General features: G+C 43.9%; 1 protein-coding gene across 4 annotated transcripts in view; it reads right to left on the reverse strand.

The window, feature by feature from the left end:
• otofa (otoferlin a) overlaps window positions 1–14,648 on the reverse strand; it is a 470,909-nt gene that overhangs the window by 364,585 nt on the left and 91,676 nt on the right. For all 4 annotated transcript variants that reach the window (XM_078541508.1, XM_078541509.1, XM_078541506.1 and 1 more), the window contains exon 3: window positions 13,194–13,282. In XM_078541508.1, coding sequence (XP_078397634.1) covers window positions 13,194–13,282 — 89 coding nt within the window. The remainder of the gene's footprint in view (window positions 1–13,193; window positions 13,283–14,648) is intronic.

Genomic DNA, 14,648 nt, shown 5'->3' on the forward strand with positions numbered 1-14,648 from the left:
GATTCCCAGGGAGCATCTACCACTCCTACATCCTGGTCAGGTCTCAAATCCCTGACATCCTCCTGTGTCCACAGAGGCTGCAGGGTTGGCTCCTCGGGGACAAGGGCTACCCACCGAGGATGTGGCTGTTGACGCATGTGTGGTGGCCTCAGACTGCAGCAGAGCGAAGGTATAACGATAGTCATGCTGTGACCAGGATTTTGGTGGAGCAAACAATAGGCATTTTGAAAATGAGCTTCCGGTGTATTGACAGGTCCATTAGAGCACTGCAATACAGGCCCCAGAGGGTGTTGCATATCATAATAGCTTCCTGCGCGCTGCACAACCGGGCGCCACAATGCGTAGAGGGCCTGGCTGACAAGGAGATGGAGGAGCTGCACATCTCCTCCAATGAGGAGAACGTCGAAAGGGATGATGGTGATGAGGTCCTCAAAGGCGAGGATGCCGGCGATGAGGCCATTGCACTGGCCAGACAAGGCAGGCGTGCTCGGGAGACCCTCATAGCCACAAGATTGGTGGAGGATGATGATGAGCTGCAGTGAGGACAGTCCTGACATCCTCACCTTACATCTGTGAACATCTGACTCCTGTGTGTCTGCTGGTAGTGCACATACCCTCAGTGCTCAGGCTAATGGAGACGCAGCAGAGGCCCTAATAGTCGCTAGATTCCAGGAAGATGGTGATGACATGCAGTGAGGGCACTCCATAGATCTTCACATAGCCTCTGAGAATGTCTGACTCCTGTCTGGCTGAGGGCAGCTCACTTGCGCTCTGTGATCAGGGTCATATCATAGAGAGGTGGCCGTAAAACTTTAAATGCGCCTGATCCTTTGTCATCCTTCAGCACCTGACCCTTTCAGGAGCACAGTGTCACCGTACACAGATACTGAACAGATAAGGGCCCGCCACACATTAAAGGTGCTGAGAGCAACTCTGTGACACCTGCCCACAACATTCTGGCAGCAATGACCAGCACCATCGAGGTGCAGGCATCAGTAATGTGTCCAGTGAGTGTGAGGCCGGACCATCACTTTGGCCTGAAGGTTACGCACTGCACAGGGAAGAGGCCCTGGACTGAGACACCTGCCTTTATCTTGTACAGGGTCCAAGGTTTCACATCTGAGTGACACGAACACTGTTCATCAGAAAAAGGAGCCATAGGCAGGGAGACATTTTTGGGAGTTTATTTACAATAGTGAACATTATATACAAGTGATTAACACCTGTGCCCAAGCTCTGCAACTACATCTTCCTAACTTTCCTAACCCTGCCGCCATGTCCTTGTGCTCCCCCAACATCCACAGTGGAGGTGGAGGCAGCCTGCTGACTGCTACACTCAGTCTGTGATGACCTTGGTGGGAGCCCTCTGGAGGGCTGAGACGTGGAGGGCCCAGGCCCGCCTTGGGTGTCCTGCCATGGGCCAGTTGCATCCTCCTTGGCCCGTGGAGCTGGAGCTGTGGAGTTCACAGGAAGAGGGGATTTGAATTGGCTGGACATTCCCGGAGTCACCTGGGTGGATGGCCCCGGGGTGTTGAGCTGCTGATCCTCCCCCCTATGGGTGTTCGATGGCCCCTGGCTGACCCCTTGAGGAGAAGGGGAAGCTGGAGTGAGATCGAGCTGCCCCGTATCCCTCTCGCATTGACACTGTTGGGGGCCAACTATGGCGTCAGCGATGGAGTTCAGCCCACGCAGCAGTGCAGGACCAATGTCCTGGACCAAGGTTTCCATGGCGGCCACCATCCTGTCAGTGTTGACCTCGGTGCACCGGCATGCCGACACTATCACCTTGGAATGAAGGGTGATGGACTCCTCCATTGTCCCTTGCAATCTGAGGCGTGTACCAGACATCCCTTCCTGATGTTCCCGTGATTGTCTTTGCAGCTCCACCAACTGATTGAGGACCGAGTCCAGAGGCTCATCATCTGACTCGGACTCAGCAGGTTCCTTGCCTCCAGCAGTCCTCCGAATGCCGGAGACCAAGGATGTCCCTGCCTCTGCCTACTGTGGAACAGATTGTGTGCTGTGTTCCCAGGTTGTGATCCCAATGCAACTCTACATCCAGGTCCCATGGAGGTGTGTGTCACTGCGCTGGTGGAGTATGTGGGTGAGCGCCATTACAGGTCTTCAATGGTACTGGCCTCAGGGTCCTCATCTGAGGTGCTCTTGGCGCTGGGGTCAGGATCATGGTTGCCTGAGGGTGACGTGTCAGATGTGTCTAGGAGAGAAAGTGGAGATTATTAGGGCTGGGCAGCCATGTTCAACACAGAACAGTGGACTCAGAGTGGCGCTAGGAGAGGGATTATGTGGTGCAGGATCTTCACGAGGATGTTGGCTGCCGACCTCAGCGTCGCCATAGGAATGGTCGACGTCCTCTCTGGCCAGCTCCAATGCCTGACTCTCAAACGGACTGAGGAACTTGATGTCTGGCACTCTACCCCCGTCTTCAGCCTCTCCTGGTGATTGTGTGAGATCTGGTGCGGCATAAAGACAGATGGAGAGAGTGTGAGCAAGGCACGTGCCAGGCCAAATGAGAAGGATGCCAGTCATATGCGTGTGCTGAGTGGAGCCATGGGCAGGATGAGGAGGCAGTACCCAGAGGAGATGAAGCCAGATGGAGATGTGAGGGTGTATGTGAAAGAGTGAGCGGTGATGTCCTTTGAACTGGCAGTGAGTGAGATGCCAGTGAATGCATAGTGGGTTTGTGAGTTTGTGAGTTGGCGGCATGGATGAGATCATTTGTCCATTTTCTGCTCTGGATGGCCAACCTCTTGTGTGCAGCATTGGCATTGACCATCTCTGCCACCACCTCCCAAGTGGAGTGGTTACGCTGATAGGCTTCCTGCGGCCAGAGCGATGGTAGAGGACTTTGCGATGGGCCTCCAGGGCGTCCCGAAGGTGTCTCAGGCATGCATCACTAAATCAGGGCGCTGCAATCTTCCTGACTATTGGGGCCATGTCTTCCGTGGAGCAGTCCTGGGCTGCAAGCATTGAGAAGTGTGCACATGGCTGCATTTTAAATATGGTGCCCGGCGTGAGGAAGTGGCAAGGTAACAGTGTGGCGAGCTATTCAGAGGCCTACCACCAGCAATCTGGTGAGTTTCCCGTGACTGCGTCATTTATGAGGTGGGAAGGGGACGATATGGCATGAAAACCTGCCTTTGCGGCTGGAGGCTAAAATGTCTTTTTTCATACCCGCTACTGCAAATCTGGGACGATTCTGCCCTATGGAACTAAAGCGGGAGGGTACAAGCTGTGTCTGCACTTTGCTCAGATCATACCTTGTGTGTGCTATGGCCAGTGCCAATTGCCTTGACATAGGGTAGACATGAAAATACAGGATTACAGAATAAAGACATACATTATAATGAAAGACTAGGTAAATTTAGAACATAGGAACAGGAGTAGGCAATTCAGCCCATTAAGCCTGCTGCTATGATGTGGCAGATGATGTGTGCCAGGTGGGCCAAATCCACAAGGGAAACTTGGTCCCACTATCACAGTGGTTTTGCAATTTGTATTTATTACGAGAAGATGTGTGCACTGGTTTCAGAAGTAATGAGTCTACCAAGACCTTTAGAGATTTTAAAAATTAAATTCAAATATTTATTAATAAAATAAAAGATTTCAAGAGCACATACATAAGACTACAATTAGTTAATACTATAACAACTCCTAAAATTCCTACTTGACCTGACTCCCAGTTACACACCTCATTTGAGACAGCAGCCCAAAATAGATTTTAGGTTTAAAAACAAAACCAGCAAGTTAACACAGTGCCCACTTGACAGTGCAATTCCAAACGGTTATCTTCAACTTCAGTTGCTGGGCATAACCGACTTACGCACAAATGGCTGGAGGCTTCTTGAAGGCTGTTTCACAAACTCCTATTTGATCTTACATGGCCCTCACTTCACATAACCTTTCATTCTCCTTTATATATGTTTCTCTCTCTTTAATATGTAAATTCCATTGTTCCATTTGTCTTTGGAATGGTACCTTTCCCATAATATAAAAACTTTCATGTTGCCAATATTGTCAGTAACCTTTGGGAAAAAATAAACACACTTCTTACCCTGGCTTCTCTGGCTCATCGTAAACAGAATAACACCTCTTTGAAATCCAAACAATCCCTTCACTTATCTAAAAAAGCAAATTCCCTTCACGCCTTACATGCTAAGTCAGCAACCATGTTTACTCATTGGCATTTCAAACACATTTCTGCACCTAGCTTCTTTTGATGATTTCAAGCTTGCAGTCTACCTGACTCCAAATGTAATTAAATCGCACAGATGGAACCAATTATACTCACACCCATAAACCTACTTTACAATAAACCAGAAAAATCTCATGAAAACTATTATGCTTTTGTAACACTGCTCTGTCATTCAATTAGACCGTGCTTAATCAGTACCTCAACAGCACTTACCAACATTGTTCCATTTCTCTTAATGTCCTTGCCCAACAAAATTAAGATACCGTTATATAAGGAATTATGTGTGCTGCCAAAAGTATTTTGACTTCTTTAAAGAACTCAGATGGGTGCGAAATAAATAACAATTAATGAACAATAGCTTAGAAAGTATGTTAGTTGAATTGTAGCTTTAGCTGTAATCTTAAACCCGCATAATGAAGTTCCAATGTATGAACAATAACAATTGAGCACAAAAGCATTTTGGACAGCAAGCATTCTAATAACTATCTTGCTCAGTTGCTAGAACAGAGGGACTAGCTACACAAGTAATTAATCCCATGGTGATTGAAACCTAAAAGAGATGTTGACACATAGGATACTGAATCCAATCAGATTCAATAATTAAATGTGTGTCCATTTGATACTGTGTGTGTCCAGTGTCTGTTGTTCATTAAGATGAACAGTGCCTGTGCATTATTAATAGCTGTTACCTTTAGTTTCCCTGCCAGAAATTAAACTGGTTCTTAAATGGGTTGCCACATTTAGAAAAGAATGAGGTAGCCAAAAGAATAGACAATGGTGTCACTGCGTTAGATAGAAACAATGACAGGCGTGCACCATTTGCTTCATAGGCTGGAAAGGGTTTGTTCAAACAAGAAAGTCTCATTTCTAAGCATCATTTGTTGCCCATTACCCAAATAGTACACCAGTTAGCCTGATGTGTCACAACATGATAACAGCGTCCTGGTTACATCAGATGTCGAAAGAATAATTAATAAATAAGATAGAGCTATGGTTAGAGCTATGTTCCCTTTACACAAAGAGCTATGTTCTCTTTACATAACACTTTACTTAGTACCCAAAATGTTAGCTTCCGTGGGATTTTAGAAGGACAGATTCTGTGCAATTACATTTCCTGAATAATGGATGATTGTTTAAGTGCAATACCAGGAGGCATTTTACATTCATCTTTGAACTGGAATGATAAGAATGATGTACAATAACCATATGTCACAGCTCTGAAATCTTAGTCCTCTTTCCCTTCCCATATTTTTGGTCAGGCTGATTTGTTTTAAACTCATGAATCTACATCTTGTGCCAATCAATTTCAGTCGAATATGAATGTGCACCATGGGCAGAAACAATAAACCACTTTGATACGGGCAGTTGACAAAGCATTCAAATGAAAATTATGCCAGGAAACTCAAATCCTTGAGGCAATGTCAGAATAAGTAGAATGGCCTTCTGAAGCAGGTGGTAACTTTCTCTTCCTACAAGGAACCTGCCTTGTAGCTATGTGACATGATAAATTCTGCAGGAACTGGATAGAATTCTTATGCGTACTACCTTTTCTCACATGAAAGGGGACATAGCTTCTATGGGACTGAACTTCTGTGGATTGCCACTCTGCTCCTGCTTTCCATTTTAGCCTGACCTTCCGACACAGGCGGGCAAGAACTGTGTAGGGCAGTGCGCTCCTGAGGTCCGAGGTCTTCCATCAAGGGTTGCAGAGTCCCAGGTAAGGAAGCCACGCCCCTTTTTTACGGCACTAGCTGCTGTAAACCAGGTAAGTTTAAAGGTCCAGCCACTTTCAAACCAGGGAGAAGGTAGGTTTGGAAGGTAAGTGGGTAGGATTTGTTGGTGGTTGGGTAGCGGGGGGATGGGATGGGTTGTGTCAGGTGGTTGAGGGCGGTTGGGGGGGGATGTAGTCCAGGGTGGGTGCAGTAAGGGTGGTGCTGCCTGGAGTGTGTGCTGTCGGGGTGACCCATGTGGGTTGGGTGGGTTGTAGGGGTGTCCTGTGGGGATGTCAGGGGTAGTTAGGGGGGGAATGGGGGTCTAGTGGGGGAGTGGCGGTAGTCAGGGTGGCCCTTTGGGGTTAGGAGTGTATGGAGTGCCCTGTGGGGGGGGTCAGGGGGTGGGAAGGGAGTATCATGGGAGGCCAGGGGGTGTCCCATGGTGGGTAGGGGATGGTGTGGGGAGGTCCTGCTGGGAGTCAGGTGGGTGGGGGGAGTTCCGTGGGAATTCAGGGGGTATGGAAGGCCCGTGGGATCAGAGGGGTGTACTGGGGTTGGGGTAGTCAGGGCTCCTCTGGGGGGGTCAAGGGAAGTCAGTACAATAGTTACTCAAAAGCTAGAAGTAGTTTTAATTCTCCTAACATTTTCTGGGCAACTATTGCTGTAAGACAGTCGGAACCACCTGACGTTTACGGTTTAAATTGCGTTTTTGGATGGCTCCCAGTGCAGGGCAATTGCCCATCGGAAGTTTGAACTTCCCGGGCAATTGCCGTGCAATCCTTACCTGGGAACCTCTGGGGTTGGGGTTGGGGGTGGGGGTGGGGGGGTGGGTGGCGGAGGGGGGGTGTTGGCGGTAGGGGTGGTTGACCAGCTCATTTCTGGGGTATTCCCCAGATACACTGCCCTGGAACCCGGAAGTTATGGGCCATATATGTGTCTAATGAGGATGCTATTGCTTTGCTTGATGAACGTGTTAGTAAATCGGTGCATGGGAAGCTTTCACTCTTCTTTCTTGAGTCAGAATTAACAGAAAAAGAGAAGAAAACCCATGACCCATGGCATTCAGATTTTGAAAAATGAACTATACTCTTGGCCTAGAACTGAAAACAAACAATGGAGGAAATCTGGTCTAACAGTTAGGTCTCATCTAGAGTGAAAAACACCTGCAAACAAGTATGTTTGCCCATGGGAGGGTTCATTATCTTTTTTTCTAATTTTTTGAAAAACGAGTTTGATGAATTATGTAGAGTTTGCTTTGTTATTCTGCATGCTGACTTGATCTCCATGATATATAAAGTGGGTTGTGTGATTTCATTGTAACTGGCCTTGCCTCAAAAATGTTGCCAGAAAGACTGGAGAAAGACATAACAGGGTATGTGTGACAGAACCGTATCTAACTCAGATCACATTGTCATAGAAACCCTAAACTACCAAATCAAGTGCTCGACCCGCTTATTCAATCCCCAAACGGTAACAATGCAAACCTCAAGAATACTCATCCATGGTTACTTCCATCCGACTCATTTTTAAGGCTTTTCAATAATATTTTCAGGCGTTGACATAAAGACTGAGGCTTTGTACACGTTTATAGAAGTTTACTTGTTGGACTTGTTGTCAATGTTCTGCACACACTAAGGAAAGTGTCCAGAAAACAATTGGAACAATTTGAGTAACTCCATGATTAAGTACTCCCTGTGGTGTGCATTCCTTGCAGGGAGCAAAGCTTGGAAAATCTTAAGCATGCAGTCCATGATTTTCTGGCCATTAATAATAATGGAAAGAATTGTACCAACTACAGGTCTAAAATTTTCATGAGATACAGGATTCAAATGGGATGGTAGGGACACCTATCCTGATGCATTGACTAATAGTTCTTTGAGTTGTGATTATTGTCATTGCCTAGCTTCTGGTGAACAGGCACTGTTGATTTATTCCCAGATAGGGATGTGTCCATTGCATTCTCTTGAGAGGTTGTTTGGATCTTGGGTATAAGCTTGTATCAAGTGTGCCGCAGATAATGTATCCCAGAATGCATGTTACTGCCTCCATTCCAGGCAGACCCTAAGGATTACTTGCCCTGGTCAGGATATGTTGCATTGATTGTTCTCTTGCTCAACTGGTTCCAAATTCATTACTGAGCCTTATTATCACTCATTTAAATAGTTTGAATGCCATGCCAAACAAAATGTAGAGGGGTACATTGGAAATGGAGAAAATTCCTTACACGTAGACAGTGTGCAATCCTGATCTGCTGCTTTCCCTTCCTGGTATGCAACCTATATCACCCTGTTCAAGTACCGAATTAATTATGGTATGAAAGAGGTCATGGCATAAAGAATGCTTTCAATTTAGTGGACCTTTGAGGCCTTGAACACCTTGGGATAGGATTTTCCATGATCCGTGTCGTTTGTAGGAGCTCCATATTCTGTGCAGCATACAGGAGGATATATTCAGGTCATCGACATCTCATATTCTTCTTGCTCAAAGTTATCATTTTCAAAATGAATATGTTGCAGGATATTATTATGAAAAACTGTATCCTTTATACTGAGAGCTATTTTTCAAAAACATACTTGAATAGATACCCCACATTATATGCTAATGGTAAATCCCATTCAAGCACCTCTAGATTAATTGCCTTAAGGGAGTAACATTTGCATAACTCAGCTAAACCTCCATTGATATTGGCTTCAACTCTTAAACAAACATTCATGATGAAGATTGAGGAGAGATTAATCACTCATTTTTCCCTTTCCACTTGCAAATGAAAATATTTTTCTACAAATTCTATTTGTTTTAGTTTTACATATCTATAGAGAAGAATTTTGCCTATGACCATTTGGATATATTGTTTTGAATCATAAAAGATTCTCTGGCCTTGAAAAATCTGCCAAAGAGGCACACGTTAGAATATGTCACTGCCCTGCCTTAAGATAGGGATTCCAATTGGCTTGTTTGGAGCTGTGCCTACTCTAACTTTGTCAGTGGTGCTAGAGAAAGAACAGGCCTAGATTTGGGGGATGGTGGCTGGTAGCATGGAGGAGGGGAATTGGAAGTCTCTATAACAGGAGTCCCCACTTTCCTGTCCCTTAGTGGTACCCTGAGTAGAGATGGCAGTATTACTACTGGGCATGTCATGTCACTAAATGGCAGAAATGAGGCCCACCAGGTTAGTGGATTGACTAATGTGTTAATTCCAATTCATAGGCATGTTATATATAACATATTTAGGCTAATTGTAAAACTATTAGGTTAAAATGGCATATTCAATATTGGTAAGAAATGCATTGTTGTTCACTCTAAATAGACCAATATGGTTATTAAAGTAATAGGCAAAGCTATTTCATATAACGCATTAGTTATTAGTATCACAAAGCCTATTTCATCCATTAGCATAAAGCAGAGTTACAAGAGAGTGACATTTCATACCTGTCTTTTTAACCACAACTCAGCCAAAACTCCATTGGTATTGGCTTTAATTCTAAACAGACATTCATGGACGAAGATTGGGAAAATAATGCTGATCTAATTCAGCCACTGTGGCCACTATATAGGTAGAGTTAATTAGCTCGGTATTGTAATAAATGTGCCATCAACGTTCCTCCTCCATGTTCTTACACAGTGAAGGCTTTAACTATATTAAAAACTGCTTTTTTCAAAGCATTGCTGATATAGTTAGGTCATATTATTTGTGTGATATTTGACATGGAGATTATATCGAGCAAGGTTTGTCAGTTTTACCTTCAAATATATTTATTTCACTCGAGTATAAAATCAAAGCAGAAGTATGAAAAAAAGTTATTGGGGTTTCCTGCCAATTTGGGAAATATTTGCATATTTTGATTATTTATTGAACCTGGGTTTATATTATGGAATAATTATATAATTAAGGTACACTGGGGGTAATTAAAATAATAGGCAAAGCTATTTCATATAATGCATTAGTTATTAGTATCGCAAAGCCTATTTCTAATCCATTAGCATAAAGGGAACAAGGGACTGAATGCAATGCTGGTGTTACTCACTGGTAAAATCAATGAAGAATCGTTCTGGGTGGGATGTTCTCCCAACCTCTACAGTTTTCAATTCTTTCGTTCAGCAAATTAGATTAAAATGATCCCCGCTGTGTCATGCATACAGATTGTGGTCCATCATTCTTCTCAAACACTGCAGATTGTGATGAATACTCCTAGTACCCTGCAATTTATTCATTTTTCTATTCTCCTGTTACAATAAGCGCTTAAAAGATGACACACGAAAAAAGCTGAAATCATCTCAATTATATAAAGTCCAGCACGTCCTATATCCTCCCTATGATAGAACTTAGATATTTTATTAGCCAAATGAGCACAAATCCAAAGGATACTCTAGGAGAAGTCTCAGGCATTCATCTCCAAAAATATGCTCAAGCAGGCAAACAGTTGGTGTGTGAGCTTTTTCCTCAAAGGAAGTTGGGATGTGGGATTGCTTAACTAAATGCCATGTTGGATACTTTCTCAGAGCTTACCCAATCAAAAAAGGTCATGTTTTCAGTGCAGTTCAAGAAGGACACACCAAGGCGATGGACATCCAGGATACCCTGATTACATATAAATTGTGCTAGAATTGGCAAGCCTCACCTGGTTTATAGCTTTGCCTACATGGGATAAGGTCCTCACAGCCCTATGGGATATTTATCCAGATTAACGCTGCTACATAATTGCAAATTGTCGTTGCCCAACCCATTGCTTAATTGAGAGAAATAGGTCGTATGATATGTGGAATGAGGTAGATGGAGATAATTTAACTTCAGAACTGAAGGATTCAGTGTTAGAGGATACAGAATTAAGGTGATTGACATAAGAATTAGCAGTGACATAATAAAAACCTTTCTATGCAACAAGTGATTAGGATTTGGAATGCATTGACTGATAGGGTGAAGGGAACAGATTCAATGGTAACTTTCCAAAGGATTTTGGATAAATACCTGAAGAAGAAAAAATTGCAGGGATATGGGGAAGAATGGGACAAAATGGACTGCTCTTCGAAAGCACAAGCGCAGGCTTAATGGGCTGAATGGCCTCCTGTGCTGTATTATTCTATTATCCTAGGACACATAAAGATCTTAACATCAGGAAGTTAGCTATCTCCTTTTATTAATCATAACCTATAAATATTAAGTTACTCATTGTGTGTTTGTTTCACATACGTACTTGAGGCTCAAGTAATCTTAGAACCTTGTTCTGGGGTGTTGCTTCAAATAAGTTGCAAGCACGATGGTATAAATTTTACAGCATGCACAAGAACAAAAACACAACTTGTGCCAGGGTGAACAGTTAGAATTGCATTTATGGCGATATCAAGGGTAACTGCAGTGCTAGAAAACTACCCTTGAGAGGAAACACTCCAGCTAGGAACAGGACATCATATTCTAAATCCTGCTGTGTCTTTCCTTCATGGTTATGGATGACAACCTTCTTTGGGAAAGAGTTGTAAAAACAGGAAATCACCATGTGATACTTGAACAATGGTATTGTCCCAGAGTTTATTAAAAATTAATACTGAATGTTATGCAACTACTACAGTTCTCATGTTACTGACATGAGAAAGAGATCTGGCTTCAGTATTTGAAAATCTTGTGTTGCTCTTCCAAACTACAGTCTTGTTAATGAGTAATCTCAGTGCTATCTCTCTGAAGCTGGAGAGGATGAACACTGTAATGGAGAGAGCTTTTCCTGTCATGTTTAAAGGCATGCAAGGCTTTGAACTGCTCAGTGGTAAACTTTCATCTTTAGTACTCTCAGCACAGACTTTGTGTACTCAGGGGAATCTTTTTAGTGTTTTGGCATGTGAAATAAATGAATAGAAAACTCTGGACCCTTTTTCATCAGTGGAAATCAGATGTAATTATCATTACAATTTTATAAGCTCCCACTGTCTTTGACATCAAGGCCGCATTTGACCGAATGTGGCATCAAGGAGCCCTCACAAAACTGGAGTCATTGGGAATTAGGGGGAAATTCTCCACTGGCTGGAGTCATACCTAGCACAAAGGAAGATGGTTGTGGTTGTTGGAGATCAATCATCTCAGCTCCAGGATATCACTACAGGAGTTCCTCAGGGTAGTGTCCTAGACCCAACCATCTTCAGCTGCTTCATCAATGGCTTTCCCTCCATCATGAGGGGGAATGTTTGCTGATGATTGCACAATGTTCAGCACCATTCGCAACTCCTAAGATACTGAAGCAGTCCATGTCCAAATACAGCAAGTCCTGGACAACCTTCAAGCTTGGGTTGATAAATGGTAAGTAACATTCATGCCACACAAGTGCCAGGCAATGATCATTTCCAACAAGAGAGAGTCTAACTATCTCTACTTGCATTCAATGGCATTACCATCACTGAATCCCCCAATATAAACATCCTGAGGATTACCATTGACAAGAAACTGAGCTGGACCAGCCAAATAAATACTCTGGCTACAAGACCAGGTCAGAAGCTGGGAATTCTTCAGCGAGTAACGCAACTTCTGACTTCCCAAAACCTGTCTGCCATCTACTAGGCTCAAGTCAGGACTGTGATGGGATACTCTTAACTGGTCTGGATGAGTGCAGCTCCTACAACGCTAAACAAGCCCATCCACCACATTAAACATTCACTCCCTCCACCATTGACACACAGTGGTAACAGTGTGTATCACTTATAAGATGCACTGCAGCAACTCATCAAGCCTCCTTTGACAGCACCTTCCAAACCCACGATCTCTGCACCTAGAAGGAAAAGGGCAGCAGATGCATGGGAACACCACCACCTGCAAGTTCCCCTCCATACCACAAAACATCCTGACTTGGAACTATATCACTGTTCCTTCACTGTCACTGGGTCAAAATCGCGGAACTCCCTTCCTAACAGCACTGTGGATGTACCTACACCACATGGACTGCAGTACTTCTCAAGGACAATGAGGGATGGGTCACAAATGCTGGCTTAGCCAGTGATGTCCACATTCCATGAAATAATAAAACAAACTTGAATGTATGTTTCTATAATCCAATGTTTCTATAGACCCAAAATCAATAATTACCATTATGCTTTGTAAGTGTATAAATGGAAGTGCTAATGAAACATTGAACACATTCTGTAAATGTTTTATGTCATGAGCAAACATGCTTGATAATCCAGCCTACTGATTTGTCTGACAATTGATTTCCACTGAATGAAAGCAAAAGTGATCCAAATAATGTCAAGCCCTGTGAATTAATGTGGGTTAATAGAATGCACTGCCTCACCTATTCGTAAAGACTTTGCTGTAGTTGTAAACTTGAATCTCCAGCATCTCATTTCCATCAATGTTACTGGCAACAGGCCATCGAAAAGTCTGTAAATGAAACAAGAAGGGATTAAAATCAGCATGGCTTGTCAGAATATTTCCATTAACCTGGGTATGAAAGGAAAATGATGAACATTAGGTGACAGATAATTAAAACCCAACATCTTGATTAACTGAGGACAAGGTTGTAGCACACAATCAATGCCCAATCTGTCTCAGTTCCAAAAATGCTATAAAAATGCAGCCAGGATGAAAAAAGAGAAGATAAATTGGAAAGTAACCCACTCACTTTTTATAGCTAACTCTAATTAATATATTAATACCTTTGCCAATTTTAACATTCTGTGTTCACTTTGAATCTCTCAATACACTATTTCAAGTCTATATCCATCTACAAGGAACTCTGAAGAAGAGTCATACGGGCTCAAAACGTTAATTCTGTTTCTCTCTCCACCGATGCTGCCAGACCTGCTGAGTCTTTTTCTGCATTTCTGTTTTTATTTCAGGTTTCCAGCATCTGCAGTATTTTGCTTTCACATCTACATCTATATTTTCTCTGCAGCTGCTGCCTGACCTGCCGATCCAGAATTTTCTGTTTTTATTACGAATAGGCTGGATCACTTGAATTATGCAAGTGAGCAAGTGTAAGTTATATGTCAGAAATGGCACAGTGTTGTGCATCCGCCAATCTTTGGCAGGATCTTCTTGGCCCCACAAAGGGGGTTAGAAGGCGGGATTGGGAGAAAGCTTCACGTTAGTGTGTTGGGACTGTTACCTGATGCTACCTGCTTCTGAGAAATCTTGCTGGAAGCAGAGTCGATGAGGCTGAAGCTACCTGCCCAGCAGTGGTGGGGAACCCATGAGGCTGATTAAGTGGCTAATTGGGGGCATGGTTATGGTGCAGCTGGCATCTTGGCGAAAGTGGTTGGGCCCCCCACCCCGATCGGGCTGGAGCCCTGCAGGTCAATGGAGGTGTCCTCCCAATAGCAGAATGGTGGGCCTCATAATCCCCCCAGCATGGAATCACTGGGATGAGAGGGCCACAGCCACGATTACAAGCCATTCTATGGAGGGGATCCATACATTGAGGGCCTGACTATTTACATTTTTAGAATGTTGCAGAGAGCGCCTCCATTTTGAGATGCCTTCGCATTCACCTGCCTGCCTCTGCAGCACCCACCTCTCCAAGCGTGGCTGCTGACGGTATAGAGCTTTGAGCCAAAACAAAACAAAAACAGAATTACCTGGAAAAACTCAGCAAGTCTGGCAGCATCGGCGGAGAAGAAATCAGTTAACGTTTCGAGCCTTCATGGCCCTTCGGCAGAACTTTTAGCTTTTAGCTTTTTGTTTAGAGCTTTGAGCCCTTTGCTTGGGCCTCCTGCTTGAGATCCCACCTGTGATCCTTTAATGGATG

This window comes from Cetorhinus maximus, chromosome 5 (genome assembly GCF_964194155.1).
Source record: "Cetorhinus maximus chromosome 5, sCetMax3.hap1.1, whole genome shotgun sequence".
NCBI lineage: Eukaryota > Metazoa > Chordata > Chondrichthyes > Lamniformes > Cetorhinidae > Cetorhinus > Cetorhinus maximus.